The sequence below is a fragment of the Typopeltis vanoorti genome, chromosome 12, assembly GCF_054136105.1.
Source record: "Typopeltis vanoorti isolate ZY-2024b chromosome 12, IOZ_Tvanoo_1.0, whole genome shotgun sequence".
NCBI lineage: Eukaryota > Metazoa > Arthropoda > Arachnida > Uropygi > Thelyphonidae > Typopeltis > Typopeltis vanoorti.
The window spans coordinates 135013647-135030057 of NC_143560.1; the positions used below are offsets into that span (position 1 = coordinate 135013647).

A 16411-nucleotide genomic window follows, 5' to 3' on the forward strand; every position below is an offset into this window, starting at 1 on the left:
TATTTATCATACTTTGCTCTGAACTCATTCATAGTCATGGAATCCACAACAAACTCTGGCAACCTATTCCACTCATTTACTACTCTCCAGCAAAAAAAACTAGTTCTATGTCAAGTTCCTTCCCAACTACACTCTTACTCTGTTTCCATGGATTGCCCCTAGTTCTCCCACCACCAGATCTGTTGTAAAAAATTTCCTCCGAATTAATCTTGTAAAAACCCTTCAGTAATTTTTATGTCTCAATCAATCAATCAACCCCTTTTCTGCCTATCAACCAGTTTTTGTAACCCACAAATCTTCAACCTGTTCCGGTAAGGTTCATTCCATTGACCTGCTACCGTCTTGGTCACTCGCCTCTGGATCCTCTCCTCATCTTCATGAAACCGTGGTGCCCAGTTCTGCACGCAGTAGTCAAGATGGGGTCTTATAAAGGCATAATAAAGAGGAACAATAGCCTGCTTGTCACTTCTCGTAAAAGTATTCTTCAGTAACCACGTGATCTGATGAGCTGCATTAGCCACTTTTGCTATGTGCCCCCTAAACTTGAACTCCCTATCCACTAACACTCCCAAGTCTCTGGCTTCGTCAATTTCCTGAAGAACAGTTCCACCAATGTGGTATACAGCTGGTAATCTTTTCACCCCAAAATGCATAACCTTACACTTTGCCATATTAACTGACATCCATTCTATGTTCCCATAGTTGAAATTAGCCATAATAATCACCTTTCCTCCACTCATTCAGTCTATTTGCCAATGCATACCATCTCCATCATCTTTTCCATCCCCTGATCTACAGCAGCATCCAACTGTATATTTTGTTCTGTGGCCTCATTCTCACACCAGATAGCCTCAAATGTGCTATTTTCACTGGCCTGCTGTTGAACTTCTACTCTCTTTGGTTGCAATTCATCAGCTGTCATCAATAACATCCTTTCCCCCCCATTCTTTTCTCTCTATCCTCCCTGAACACACTATATCCATCACATTTTATCCCACTAACTATATCATCTTCTGTTAGTCATGTCTCACTAATGTTAATAACCTTTGGCCAAGATGAGCCAACCAATGCCCAAAATTCCTCTTGCTTGTTCCAAATGCTCCTGACATTAGTGTATATAAAGTGGAAAATCCCCCCTTAGGCCCACCATTATCCTGATGCTTTATACTAACTATCCCATTCTGTTTTGTTGGCATATTATATGCATTCTTACACTTAACTGCCTCACTGATATGTGCATATCGACTCAATAGTCACTTCCTCCCCTCCCCTCCCCACCAAAAAAGCTCTAGTTTACAAACACCAATTCCATTCAGATGCAAGCCATCCTTCTTATATAAGTCCCTTCGCTGGTCAAACTCACTCCACACCACTCCTCCTGCATAACCTATGAATCAAGCCATTCCTATTATGGCCCTCCTTCTTCCAGTCTGTTGCTGCGGTATGACAGAGTTATACCGCAGCAACAGACTCACTATCTTAACTATTTGACTCTTTTCTTTTGCTACTTCGAGTACTTCTTTCATGTCCTCTCTCATACCATACTTTTCTCCTTTTAAATTATTCGTTCTGGCCACTACAATAATTTCTTCCACCCTACCCTTTTGTGCTCTAATAGCCATACTGACTTCATTAATTTTTGCACCCAGAAATCATGATTCTGTCAAACTCTCGTCGATTACACCTTTTATGATTGAATCTCTGTACAACACTTGCACCTTGATATTTCTTTCTCTCTTGGTCAAGCCCTCATCTCTCTTATCTTGCACTTCTTTCTTTCTGTTATAAGCTAATGCACTCACCAGACATTTCTGCATTCACTCCGCTCCCACTTCACCCAAAATCTAAGCTTAATATATCCGATTCTGATATCAGGTTTAATGATGCTTTTTTTCATAATGCTATTGTTGTTGTTTTGTCCTTTGAAGAGTCTTAGATGTTTCCATGTGCTCCTTGAACTACTTTGGCTATGTCGATAATTTTGTTTGTATAGAGCTGTTGTTCAGGATTAGGATCTATTTCTTGCAAGGCTGCTGTAATTGCTGGACAGGTAAAAATGTGAGTGGGTGTCAGTTCAGTATTGGGACAGTTGTTGCAGTTTCTTTATGTTCTCATATCATCTGTATTGATCTTCATTCCTCTATAATGTCCTGTTCCTAGTCTTGCTATTGTGGTGGAGGTCTTTCTGTCAGCATTGATTTCGAGAATTTGAAGCATCACTGATTTTAGTGGAATTAGTTTAGCTTTTGCTAGTGCGTTAGCATCAGCAAGAGTTATCGCGAGTTTCTTGGTTGAATTCTCTGGCCTCTTTTGATAATTTATCAGCTGCTTCGTTGTAATCAATGCCTACATGAGCAGGAATCTATTGTAAAATGCAACTTTTTCCTAAACACTTTAGTTGATTTAAGAGTTTATGGGTGTCATGTGAGAGCTTGGTATTGCCATTTTTGATTGTCTCCATAGCTGATCTTGAGTCACTGTAAATTATAATTCCTTCAGATTGTTGAGATGATGATAATGTTAAGTAGGCTTTGAGTACTTTATTTATTGCGTAAAGTTCACTGGTAAAATTGGAAGCAATTCTCCCAGATCCAACTTTTATTGAAAGTTTTTCACCTTTTAGGAGTAGAAGCCTCCATTAATCATATTGGTGTCTGACGATCCATCGGTATAACAAATAACCTGTTTGGAGGATGAAAGAAGGTTGATTGTATTTAGGCCTTTTTCTTTGAGCATTTCTTTTGATTCTTTTTTTGTACAGAGTTTGGTAAGGTTTAGATTTATGGCAATATTTGGAGGTGCAGGACTGGAAAATAGAGGTTATTTGTTTATGTGGGCATTTAGTTGATCAAGACCTATTTCCATCCTGATAGTGTCATCATATTGTAAAGTTGATTATCTGTGAAGTCTGCATATTTGATTCCAATGTTCATAAGTTTTTAGGGATATATGATTGCTTTGGTAACTTCTGATATTATTTATGAATTTTATGGTGGCAAATTTTCGTCTGTCCTCCATCAGGTCCAACCCACATTCCTGTTGGGCTCTGATATTATTAGGGGATGAGACTGCACCAATGATAATCTTGGATGCTTTTGCTTTTATTTTGCCTAATTTTTCCTTTACCGATGAAGCCGAAGGTGACCAGATAGGTGCTGCATATGACTTTTTCAAGTCACAAATGCTATTCATATAAATGATGAAAAATAGTGAAGATAATGTGCATCCTTGTTGTCTTATGTTTGAGTTTACATCAAACCATCTTCCTGTATTGTGATTTCTCGGTCATGTTACCCTAGAAATAATAATTAGTGCAAGTGAAGAGAATCTAGGTTGCCATGAAGTAATGTAGGTAATTCCCCCCCCCCCCCAAAAAAAAAAACAGATCTTCCACTTAGTGACTAAAATTGACCCTATATTTTTACTACTATTATTATTATTACATGACACCTCCAGGGAGTCCAAAGACTCATCGAGGGAGGGCACATACTCTACAATTCTCTGTTTCCACCTACCGCAACTACTATCATCTACACCAGCGCTTCCCAAACTGTGGGCCGCGGCCCCCTTGGGAGCCGTAGGTTTTGTTGAGGGGGGGCGTGAAATAATGAAAACAAATTGAAAATGTTTTAAGACTAAGTTGATTTTTTTATCTTAAAAGAAACGTATTTAATTTTTATTATTTATTATTTCTTTTTTGTTATTTTTTACCTTTTAATGGAAAAAAAATCCCCCCCCCCCCCTGGTGTGGGTTCACAAATTTTGCTTCCTGCGTATTTCGCCGCTTAATGAATATTAGTAAATATATGCTTATTCATATAAGTTTCATTTCAAAGCAGAAATCTAAGAATTGCAGTTTCAAATATTTCACCTGATACTGACTTTTTGTGTAGCAGTATTGAAACACATCCATCATATTAAATTGTTATTAAACTTCTTTTATGTTTTTAATTCTTACTTTGTTTATTACTAATCATTTTTCTTTTCATGTGCTTGTACTGCAAATGTACAATAACAATATATCTATCTATATAAAAATATGAGATAATATGCTATGTCAAATGTGTATGTAAGATGCTAAAAATGTAATATTTGCATTTGATTTTTGCAATATTCGCTGTGTATGTTTTGTATTGAATGTAAATACAATAAATATTATAATAATATATGTCTATATTACGATTTTTTTTCGAGGGGGCCGTGAAATATTTTAATTTTTCCAAAGGGGGCTTTACATCCAGAAGTTTGGGAAGCACTGATCTACACCAATGCCATCTACCACCACTAGATTTTCACAGACAATCACAATATGCGTTTCTTATGCATAGAGAACATGGAGCCTTTATCCCACCCAAAGTGTCAAATGTATGACAGATATACACATCTTTTCTGGGTGGGATTACTATTATTTTGTCAAGAGATTAATCAAAAGTTCAGGAGAGGGGAAGAGATGAGCTGAACTGATTGTAAATGAGAATAGTAGTACTGTGAGTATAATGATAGAATGAAAAGAATGCAAGATGAACAGAGAAATGAAGGGGGGGGGGAGAATCAGAGTGGACAGGTAAACATAGTATAACAAGAGTGGATGTTGGAAATAGTATTGAATGTGTGTATTAGGATATGTGCACAGGAATAGGATGATCTGGGATGTATATGTATAGTTGAGTCTGGAGAGAGAGAGATAGGATAAGTGGTGACAATTAGGAATGGTTAGGAGTGGGGCAATCACAACCCACAAGTGCCATGGGTAGGTTTAGATCTAAAAATGAACTGCTGTGTTTATTTACAAATGCCTGAAATATCAAAAATAAGGGAGATGAAATTGTTTCATCTTGTGTGTTTTTTGGGAGGATAGAAAAGACAAGAAGGCAGAGGGAGTGCTGCTGATGATAGTAGGGGAATTAAGTCCACATAAGCTAGACATGAAAGCAGAAAATAGTAGGAATGGTTTTGAGGCAGTGTCATGTGAGGTGGAAGTTGACAAGAAGAGATATTTAGTAGGATGTTGCTATAGGCAAGGAAATGTGGAGGGTGGTGATGAAGAAATGTATAAGCAAACTTCGGTAAGTGAACAAAGAAAGAGTGATTATGGGTGGTTTTAATTATGGCAGTATAGACTGGAATGAAGAGATAGCATTTGGGAATAAGGAAAAAAAAAATTCTTGAGTTCTTGAGAGACAACAATCTCAGACAGCATGTAAAGGAGGGTACACGAGGATCAAAAGTTTTGAATCTGATCATTTCCTCAGAGGACGTAATTGTGAGTGAGGTTTTGCACTTCCCCTCAGTTGGTGAGAGTGATCATGAAACAATCACATGGGTTGTGGCCAGTCATATGAAGACTTCTGTGTAGAAAGGATATATGTGGAATTACAAGGCTAATGATTATTAAAAACTTAGGAGAATTCCCATTCCATGCTATAACAAGGAATGGGGTGTCAAGCAGGAGGGAGATAAACACTGCATGGGAACAGACAAAAAAAAGGTATTTAACAACATCGACATGTGAATGTGTTCCTAAGGTCAAAATACTGAATAAAGTATTTGTCAAATGGATGAATAAAGGGATTAGCATGAAATTTGGAAGAAGAATAATGCATTTAAAACACATATCAAATTGGTAAGTTTTATCTGTTCACGTAAAAACTCTCTCTCTCTCTCTCTCTCTCCCTCCCTCCTTTATCACATTTAGGAGTTATGAAGTGCTGGTGACCCAGCTTACTATGGACAGGTAGGAAGAACTGTTGACATCCACCTTAGAAAACATAAACAATACATTCGGCACTATCGTTATCACAAGCTGGGACAAGCAGACCATGCCTTGGATACCCCGTCACACGGGATCAAATGGAAGAAAACAAACGTGCTACACAGAAGTAATTATAAGTCAGAGAGATTGGTTTTGGAATCAGAAACAACTTTAAAACATTCCCCAAACCTCAACAAGTATGGCTGGATCAATTTACCAAAAATCTGAGAGACAGTCATTTTAAGATCAAATTAATACTTGTCTCTATAAATTTATCTCTCTTCATCCAACAATAGATGGCACCAAATTTAATTCCTTGTGCTGTCCATTCCAATTTTTTAAATTGATCCCACTGTTAACCAAATTGTTGCTGTTCTGTTCATGTTCTGTGACAAACTGTTTTTGTACTCTGAAGATGCTAGATATAATATCAGCATAATATCATCAGATAACTTAAATATATATTAATTATTTTCTTATTATTCTTGTGTTGTGAATTATTACTTTTTAATAAATTAACACTTACACCCTCATGTTCATCATCTGGAAAGAGGAGATACCATTCCAATTCTCTAGAAAAGTGTTTTATGTGGTATTACAATAATTTGTAATTTCCTCCTCACCCAGGAATGATGATTGCAGCAGCTTTTCTGAGTGTTTATGAAGTAATATTACCACTAGGATATCACCAGAATCTAATTTTCATAACTATTTTGAAATATCCTGCCAATCCTTCTAAACTCTTTTAAATAAAGAAGAGTGACTATTTCTCTATTAGCTGTTGCATGGATGATTAGAAATGATAGTGCATTTATATGTATGCCAGACATTTGTTTCTTATTTTTGTCATTAAATTATGTATTTACAGTATCATTACTTGGTTGGGTCTAATGAGGACCCTGAAAAATTTAAGAACAAAGTCCTCATGCTCAAAGTGATTTTTGGTTTGCCTCCAGCTATCTCCACCCATCATGTAGCCATGGATACCCCGTCATATGGGTGCCCACTGTCTGGTAAGCAATAAATACATTCTGAACTGGCATAGCATGCTTACATTTATATCAACACAGCAGCAAATCTTGAGTCCTCTCAGAACCATGGACAATGCTGATCCTTGAAGACAAGCCCCACCAGCTGATTAATCCAGAGCTGTCCATCTTGCTGAAGTAGTAACCAAAGAAGTGCATGGACACCACCAGGATATCCCTTTCCAAATTCACAGGCTGATCAAGATGGGAAACACATGGCAGTGGAACAGTAGATCCCAGTGAAGGTGGTATGTGAAAGGGAAAGGAAAAAAGATTCCCAAGAAGTAGAGCAAGAATACGATAAGTATAGGGAGAAAAAAAAATGAAAAAGCTGACATTGGGAGGTCCCTACAAACAGGTGCACTGCAGCAGAAAAACAGCTAAATACTCACTGTCATGATAATAATTAGTATTGTACAAGAATGATATCACAAAGCATTTTTTTTAAAGATGAGTGCAGTTATTCCTTGCTTATGCGAAACCAAGACAACATAAGGTGTGGAAAAGAGTTGACAAAGAAGGAGAAAAAGATGCAATGGAATATTGAAAACTAATGACACTTTCATTTTAATATCATTTGGAATGTACATAAATGATAGTGAACTAACTAACTGGTAAAATGTGATTACCAATATAGTTCATCTCTTTATTATATACAACCATTTCTCCATCTAAAATGCAGTTCTTGATCTGTTTATTAAAAGAGTTGGAGATGTAAGGAGTTAATGAGCCATCCACTGGAGATCCACCATAAATTTCACTATACTCATTACCACTGAAATAAATAAAAACAAGCCATTAAATATTTAAAGATATTGATATGAAAAATATTCTAATATTATCTTCTTTAAATATCCCCAAAGAACTTAAAAATATATCTTATACTAAATCTGAAATAATAAAAGAAAAACAAATGGTGAAACTGTGTTTTTAGTATGAAAAATAAAAGGCACTAATTATCAGTCAGATTCTGACAATTAGTGCCCTTATTTTCCACACCAAAACACCATTTGTTTCTCTCTTATAATTAAACATAGAGAGAATAAATCTGTGTACAGACTTAATCACTGGTTGAAGATCATATTATGCTTTAACAGATAAAGAGAGCAAAAAGAATTAATAGAGGTTTAATATCTCCAATTATTCATTACTGTTACAGAGACCATCAGAATATAATATAAGAATTTAACAATGCACACAAACCACACAAAGAAGCAGCCTTGGATGATGGATGGTCTAAAAAATCCACTTCATTAAAAAATCCACTTTCTTGGGAAGTTTCGGTCAGCTACATGTATAGAAATTTGTTTTAAAAATAAAAAATAAAATAAAAATCTGTATTCCAAAAAGAGTCTTTCATGTTTGTATTTACTGCAGTGAAGCACAGCTGATTTCTTTTTGTTCGATTCTGTGCAGGATGTCCAGAGCATTATCTGTAAGATATGACCAATGATAAAGGTGGCAGCAATATATTATTCAGGATGGAATATATTATTATTACTCTCTCCATGGAGTCAGAGGACTCGTCAACTTCCTTCCTAATATCCTTATTTTTAATACACGTTCGATAATTGATGCCATATATCCACATCCCAATTTTTCTCAGAGCTCTCATATCTGTGGTCTCTAGTGTTTGGTCTGGTTAGTTTTATTTCTAACTCAACTCTTAAGTTAAACATGGTCAAAGCATTGCCATGTAATCAGTCAGCTGAATAAATTTGTCAGCACACTACTATAATTATTTTATTATCTATTTTCGTATTTACTGTTTTCTTTGTACTGAAAAATTGTGCCCAAATATCTGGAATGTTTTGCTTTTTCCCTAGACTTCATCAGAATGATATAATTGAAGCTTTTGATGATATTGCCTATTTTAGCAGTCCTCCTCTTTGTATTGCTCATTTTCATGCCAAATGTCTTCTAGTTATCCCATTTAGTTAAGGAATCCTGCAGACTTGAATTAAATTTATAACTGAACATAGCTGAGAATGACATCTCCAATTTTATCAGGTTAAATGCTGTTTTTCTTCATAATTTGATCCGAAAAGATGACGAATAAAAGTGGAGACAGTTTGCAACCTTGTCTCTCACCTGATTTTACATCATGCTATCTTCCTGCATCTCATTCAGTTCTCAGTGCTAACTTACAACTCAAATATAGAACATGTGTTGTATGGTATGGCCCAATGCTGTTTCAATTCTTATCATAGCAATGGAGTGATTAAGATATCTTTTCTCTTGGTATGTTGTAATATTTCCGTAATGTAAAAAATTTAAACAAAGAATTCATTTTGAAGTGCAAATCTGACCCTGAAAACCCTTATCTGTTCCTGATCCCAGCTTGTTCTTCTCCAAGAGTAAGCTCGGTAACACATTATACTTACTGCATTTTTAATAGCTGTTCTCTTGGCATCTTGTTATATGCCTTTCATAGGTGTTGGAAGTTTTTCCACTTGGTTATACTATAATTTAAAGATACCAAGAAATTATATACTTGACTTAATCCTTTATCCTATACATACCTGTAAGGATATGTTCTTTGCATTACAGGATACTAAGGCAAGTGATGTGAAGTCATCAGTGTCTATATACAAGTAGCCCCAGTCCTGAAGATATATCAAGCAAACTTTGTTTGCTTACACATGGATAAAGGATTAAGCTAAGTATATAATTTCTTGGTATCTTTAATTTGTAGCCTTTCATATGGCTACAAAATTTATTTAAAAATCCTTGTTAAATTTTCACGACTCCATAAGTATTTGTCTTTAAATGAAAATCTGAAATGAAAATCATAAAATAGACGAGCTGTAAAAAATAAGGGGATAAACAAGGGGGAAAATTAGCCATTTGGCTTTTTATCTTAACTAAAATATAGACAAGCTGTGTTGAATCCAGTTTGTTGTTGTGCAAGTTTCTTTTCAGCAATTCTTCTCACCTGTTCTCAAGTATGATTGGATAAATCTTACCTGGACTCAACAGGAGAATTCTTCTGTATTTTTCACATTCATTTTTATTTTGCTTTTTAAAGATAAGTACTATGACAGTTTACTCTAATCATCTGAAATTAAACCTTCTGAATAGGGTTTCCGAATGATTCACAGCAACCACTGGTAGAAAGCTTTTATATCTTTATATTTTGAGCTTTTTTTGGCCAAAACTAAGACTCTAGCTACATATCTATATTTCAGGATTTTGATGGCAGAATTAGCAAAGCTGGCATGATCCTGGAAGTCAACTTAATATGTGGAATAAGAGACACATCAGTCAAAAACACTAAACTAGCTGTGTACAAGACAGTGTTCAAACCATTTTAACTTAGAGATCTCAGAAGTGGGTTAGAAATAAACATTTGATGAAAGGTGGGAGATTGCCTAACTTTTGTATATTTTCTGCTACCAGTCTCTCAAAACTTGCTTCATTTAACAAGCTAGAGAAAAATATTCTAGATGCCTGAATTACTTCAGACATCTAGAATATCTTTATCATCTATGATTCCTTTTACAGTCCCTTTACCTTCCATTTTAAACAATTGACAGAACATTTTGCCACCTTCCTGATATTTATCTTCTATATTCCAAAAAATTTCCGTTAGCTTTTGTTTAGCTATATATGCACACGTTGCTTCACTTTCTTACTTCCCGGTATTTTCTCAGAATAAAGATAAGGAGTAGATGATATTCGACCAGAAATGCTGAAGTATGGTGGTATAAAAGTCTTCAGTGGCTGCACTGCATAGTTCACAAGGCCTGGACAGAAGGACGAATTCCCGATGATTGGAGTGGAGCTCTCATAGTGCCCATATATAAAAAGGGAAATAAAACTAAATGTGAGAATTACAGAGGTATTTCTCTAGTGAGTGTTCCTGGTAAGACTTATGCAAGTATACTTCAGAAACGGTTGAAAAGAATTGTGCAAGAAAAGCTTGTTGAAGAACAAGCTGGATTCAGGCCAAATAGAGGCTGTCATGATCAGATCTTCACTTCACAACAAATAGTTGAGAAATCATGGGAATATAACAAAGTTTGTATTTTTAAGTTTTCTCGATCTGGAAAAGCCATATCACAAAGTGCCAAGAGAGAAGCTATTCAATACACTACAGTCATATGGTGTCAATGGGGCATTATATCAAGTAATAGTTAGACTTTATTTGAGTTGTAAGTCAGCAGTTAGTATTAAAGGAAGTAGAGGAAGATGGTTAAATGCTAAATCTGGTGTGAGATAAGGATGTACATTATCCCCTCTGTTATTCATTATCTATATGGATCACATTATGAAGGAAAGTGGTATTAAACTTGATAACAAAATTGGAGATGTTAATGTCAGCCCTTTGCTTTATGCAGATAATGTTATACTTCTAAATAAATCAACTAAGAGTCAGCAAGATTCCATGACTAAATTGAATAACTGATGTAATAGGTATGGTATGAAGGTCAGCATTAAAAAGACAAAGACAATGAAAATAGGCAGAATCATTGAAAATGTCAACTGCATTGTGAAAGGAGAACCTGTGGAACAAGTAAAACATTTCAGCTACTTAGACATGATGTTTAGTGAAGATGGTAAATTAAATATGGAAATAGACAACAAAATCAACAAAGCTGGTATGGTAGGAAGTCAACTGAATAAATTCATATGGAATAAAAGAGAAATTAGTCGGAACACTAATTTAGCTGTATACAAGTGTTCAAACCAGTTTTAACGTATGGATCTGAGAGGTGGGTCAGAAGTAAAACACTTGACCAAAGACTAGAGACTGCAGAAATGAGAGTCCTGAGAAAGATTAGAGGCATGAACAGATGGCAATATCATATTAAAAAGGGGACATTAGGAAAGAAATTAACATTGTCAGCATCCAGGAATGCATTAGCAGAGCTAATCTCAGGTGGTATGGTCACTTAACCAGAATGGGCGAGGAAAGATTAGCAAAACAAGTGTTCTCTGCCAGGTTGGGAGGAAAACGACCCAGATATAAGTGGATTGATACCCTACAAAGTGCCTTAGACGACAGAAATATAAGATCTGATAATATTGGAGTCTTGACAAGTAACAGGCTGATTTGGAGGAAAATTGTAGATAGGAAGTTAGTAATGATGTAAATTTTTTATGTAATACTATCATATTATTATTATTATTAAACAAGACCTCATGGAGTTAAAGACTCATCTAGGAGGTCCTTTTATCTCACACACATCTCATCATACCGTGTCTTAAACACATTCAAACTCCTTGCAGACACCACGCTCTCAGGCAAGGCATTCCAATCACTCACAACTCTGCACGAAAAAAACCTGCCTCTCACTCTCATACTCACACCCTCTTTATACAGTTTCCAGGGATGGCCTCTGGTTCTCCCCTGATCTCCCACCATTCTCTGTAGAACTTCTCCACCATTGATCCTATAACAACCCCTTACCAACTTTTAGTTCTCTATCATATCTCCCCTCTTCCTTCTCTCCACTAGACTCTGCAAATTACATCTTTTCAATCTTTCCTCATCCTCGACATTCCAGAGGTCAGAAACTACCTTAGTCAGTCGCCTTTGGACTCTTTCCAACATCTCTTCATCCGTCTGAAAACCAGGTGACCAAATCTGAGCACAATAGTCCATGTGTGGCTTAATCAAAGCCTTATACAATGGAACAAGAATCTCCCTACTTCTACACGTCAGTGTCCTCCGCATCATTCCCAGAAGTCTTTGTGTTATCTTCACAATTTTGGCAATGTGTCCCCTAAATTTTATATCCTTATCCACTATCACCTGCAGATCTCTTATTTCCTCTACTTCCAACAATATATTCTCACCAAGCATAAATTCTGCATCCCATCTTTGTTTTCCAAATTTTAAAACCTTACATTTTGCAACGTTGAACTCACATCCCCATTTGCTTGCCCAATCACTCAATTTATTCAGGTCTTCTTGCAAGGCCACAACATCTTCACTACTCTTTATGGTTCGTCCCAACTTTGCGTCATCTGCAAACAATTGAATATCTCCATCCAAATCTTCGCCAATATCATTAATATAAAAGTTAAATAGTAATGGCCCTAAAACAGACCCCTGAGGCACTCCACTAGTGACTTTCCTTTTCCTGGATATTGCACCCCCATACACAACTTGTTGATACCTATCAGATAGCCAGTCTCCAATCCAATGCACTAATCTAATATCCAACCCCATCTGCTCTAGTTTGACTGTCAACTTATCATGAGGTACTCTATCAAAAGCCTTTGCGAAATCTAAGTATATTACTGTGTATCCTTCTCCTCTGTTCAAGCAGTCACTTTATTGTAATAAGTAAGTAGATTACTAAAACATGACCTCCCTTTAGCAAATCCATGCTGTCCATCAAAGATTATACCGTTGTTGTCAACCCAACTCTAGATCCTAGTTCTCACAAGCTTTTCCAACAACTTAACCACAACACCTGACACACAGATAGGCCTATAGTTTGATGCTTGAGTTCGATCACCTCCTTTATGAAGTGGCACAATCTTGCCCTCCTTCCACTCTTTAGGAACTTGACCAAGTGCAAGACTCGTATTAAAAAAATATGTCAACGCAGGTGTCAACTCTCTGGCACATTCATCAGAATACGCGGTGATATATTATCAAGTCCCATAGCCTTATTTACATCTAGTTTACTCAACTCCCCAAACACCTCTTGCTCACTTACAGTCAGTCTCTCCTCCCCATCATCAACTGCTCTTAATCTCTCCATGAAGTCACATTCACAAGATTGAAAGATCTTTATGAACTGCTCATTAAGTATCTCCACCACACATTCTGCAACAGCTGTCTTTATACCATTTTCTCCAATCAATGGCATCCTTCCATAATCATTCTTTCTTTTGCTGGCTACATATCGAAAGAACTCCCTAGGATTCTTTTTGGCTTCATTAGCTAACTGCTGTTTGTACCTCTCTTTTGCTACTCTCACCAACCAAGTCACCCTCATGAAATTGGTTACTTCCATTTCTCTTATGCTGCCTCCACAATGCCCTTTTTCTCTGTATTGCCTGCTTAATCTCTTAATTCATCCATCTCACACCTACCTTATTTAACCTTCTCACCCATGGTATACATTTAGACATTGCATCTACTAAGTAGTTTTTGAAAATCCCCATGCTGCATCGATCTCTTTTCCAGCTAACTCCTCATTCCATGCTACACCTGCAAGCTGTCTCCTGAGCTCTTCATAATCACCCCCCTTGAAGTTCCACATATACCCTTTTTTCACAGGGGGTCCTTGTACTGCTGGCAAACACCCAGGTAATCACCTCATGGTCACTTTCACCAATTGGTGGATGATTTGACACCTCATTGATAATTACATCCTCCGATGAGATGACCAAATCCAAGACCCTTAATCCTCGTGTGCCCTCTGTTACATACTGTCTGAGGTAGTTATCCCTCAAAAACTCAAGAAACTCATTTTCTTTACTTCCAGTTGCTATCTCATCATTCCAGTCTATATTGCCATAATTAAGATCACCCATAATGATCACCCTTTTCTTATTTGCTTGGCTTATTTGACTATACATTTCACTATCACCACCATCCACATTACCGGGTCTATAAAAACATCCCACCAAGCATTTGATTCTATTCACCTCTATCTCACACCATAGTGCCTCAAAACCAGTGGCCCTATTTCCGTTTTGCATCTCTACCTTGTATGGACATAACTCTTTCTCTATCATCAATAGCACTCCCCCTCCCTTTTTACCCCTTCTATCCTCACGAAACAAATCATACCTTTCCATCTCTATTCCTGTCAGGATGTCGTCCTCGTCTAACCATGTCTCACTTATTCCGACAATCTCTGGGTGCACAGACACAATTAGTGCAATCATTTCATCCGCCTTGTTTCTTATACTTCTAGCATTGGTATACAAACACAACAACTCATTTCTGGATCTACAGCTAGTTCCACTGATACCACTCACTCCATGTGATCTCTCCATGCTGGACTGGGGCCATTTCCCTTTCTGCTTCTGCATTTTAGAACCCTTTGAAATTCCACCTGTTTCCTCTTGATCCCTGGTCATCCCATTACTTTCCTGCCTACACATGCTCTCATATCTTCTTGGAGCATTCACCTTTCTCACGCTGTGTACCCCTATCCACCCTGAGCCTCCCCGTTTCCCTGCTCCTCTTGCACACCCATTCTCTCATTTTCTATACTCATACCACTCACTCTCCATTCATTTCCACTTCTTCAATCTCTCCTGTCTTACTCTCCTGCTCTTCCACATCACTCCCCTCTCGATCTGATTCATTCTCTCTATTCACTTCTCTACTTTCCAGCAGCAGTCTCTCCAAGCGACTCGCACCATAACCACTCAAATGCAGTCCATCGCTCCCATACAGCTCACTTCGTCCCTCAAACTCATTCCACACATTAACAAACTATACTCCAATCTCTTCACACATTTCAGCCAGAATATCATTCATAATCCTTGCTCTCCACCTCATTTCACCACAATCATACCTAGGCAACACACTGACTACCCTTCCTGTCACACTATTCTCTTTTATCTTTACAAGCAGTCTCCTGACATTCATTTTGACATGCTCTTTGTTCTCTCTCAAATCATTTGTACCAATTAATACAATTAACTCTTTTGCTCACTCCTGTCTCATATTCAATGCCTCAATCACTCTACTCATTTTACCGCCTGGAAAACATACCTTGTGCATTTTATCCTCTAGCACACCTTTAATAATGGAGTCGCCATACAATGCCACTCGCTCATCTTTCGTTAACTCTTTCATGCCATCATGATTTTTTTTAATAGTTTTGATCTGAATTCTCTTAATTTCATTCCGCATCCATTGCATTTCTTGCTTCATCCAATCCAATTCACCTTCCGAACCTTGCGACACATTCTCTCTATCATTAAATCTTTCTAACTTTCTAACTCACGACCCCCTCTTCTCACTTTCCCTCTCATTCATCCTTCTTTGTTTCTGTACTTTTGGTCCAACATACGTCCAACTTTCACTCTCATTTATCTTTCTTTGTTTCCGTACTTTCGGACTAACATGCGTCCAACTTTCGCTATCATTCTTCTCACTTTTACTGTCATTCATCTTTCTTTGGTTCAGTACTTTCGTTCCAACATGCGTCCAACTTTCGTCATCCTTCATTCTTTTTTCATTATCATTTATTCTTTTAATTTTTTTTACTTGTGATTTCTGCATCAGGCCATTTCTACTTTCATTCGTTCTCTCAATTTCGTTTCTTTCCGCCTCACTTTCGTCCCTTTTAACATCCGTTTTAATATCCTATACACCCCTTGAGAGTACATGGCAGGAATTTGATGATGATGATAAGAAAATCAACGAAATTTCCAGAAAACTCAAAAGTAGTTCTAGAAGAAAACAAAGCATAGATTTGGATAAAATATGTAATAGAACTCTTCAGTGATAATAGACAGAAACCTATAAATATAAAAAAAAAACATAGACGGACCAGCAATTCTGAAATGTGATATAGAGAATGCTATAAGACAGGAAAATGCTATGAGAATGCTAAAACAAGAAAAGCCAGTCGACCAGGCAGTGGTGTGCAAACAGAATTTTTTAAATTAATAGAATCAGATAACATAAAACTTCTTGAAAAACTGT

The 16411-nt window shown here is 36.9% G+C and overlaps 1 protein-coding gene across 4 annotated transcripts in view; it reads right to left on the reverse strand.

Moving 5' to 3' along the window:
• The window catches only part of DNAlig4 (DNA ligase 4), a 588281-nt gene that overhangs the window by 302892 nt on the left and 268978 nt on the right, over positions 1–16411 (reverse strand). For all 4 annotated transcript variants that reach the window (XM_090401217.1, XM_090401216.1, XM_090401218.1 and 1 more), the window contains one exon: positions 7410–7555. In XM_090401217.1, the coding sequence (XP_090257343.1) occupies positions 7410–7555 (146 nt within the window). The remainder of the gene's footprint in view (positions 1–7409; positions 7556–16411) is intronic.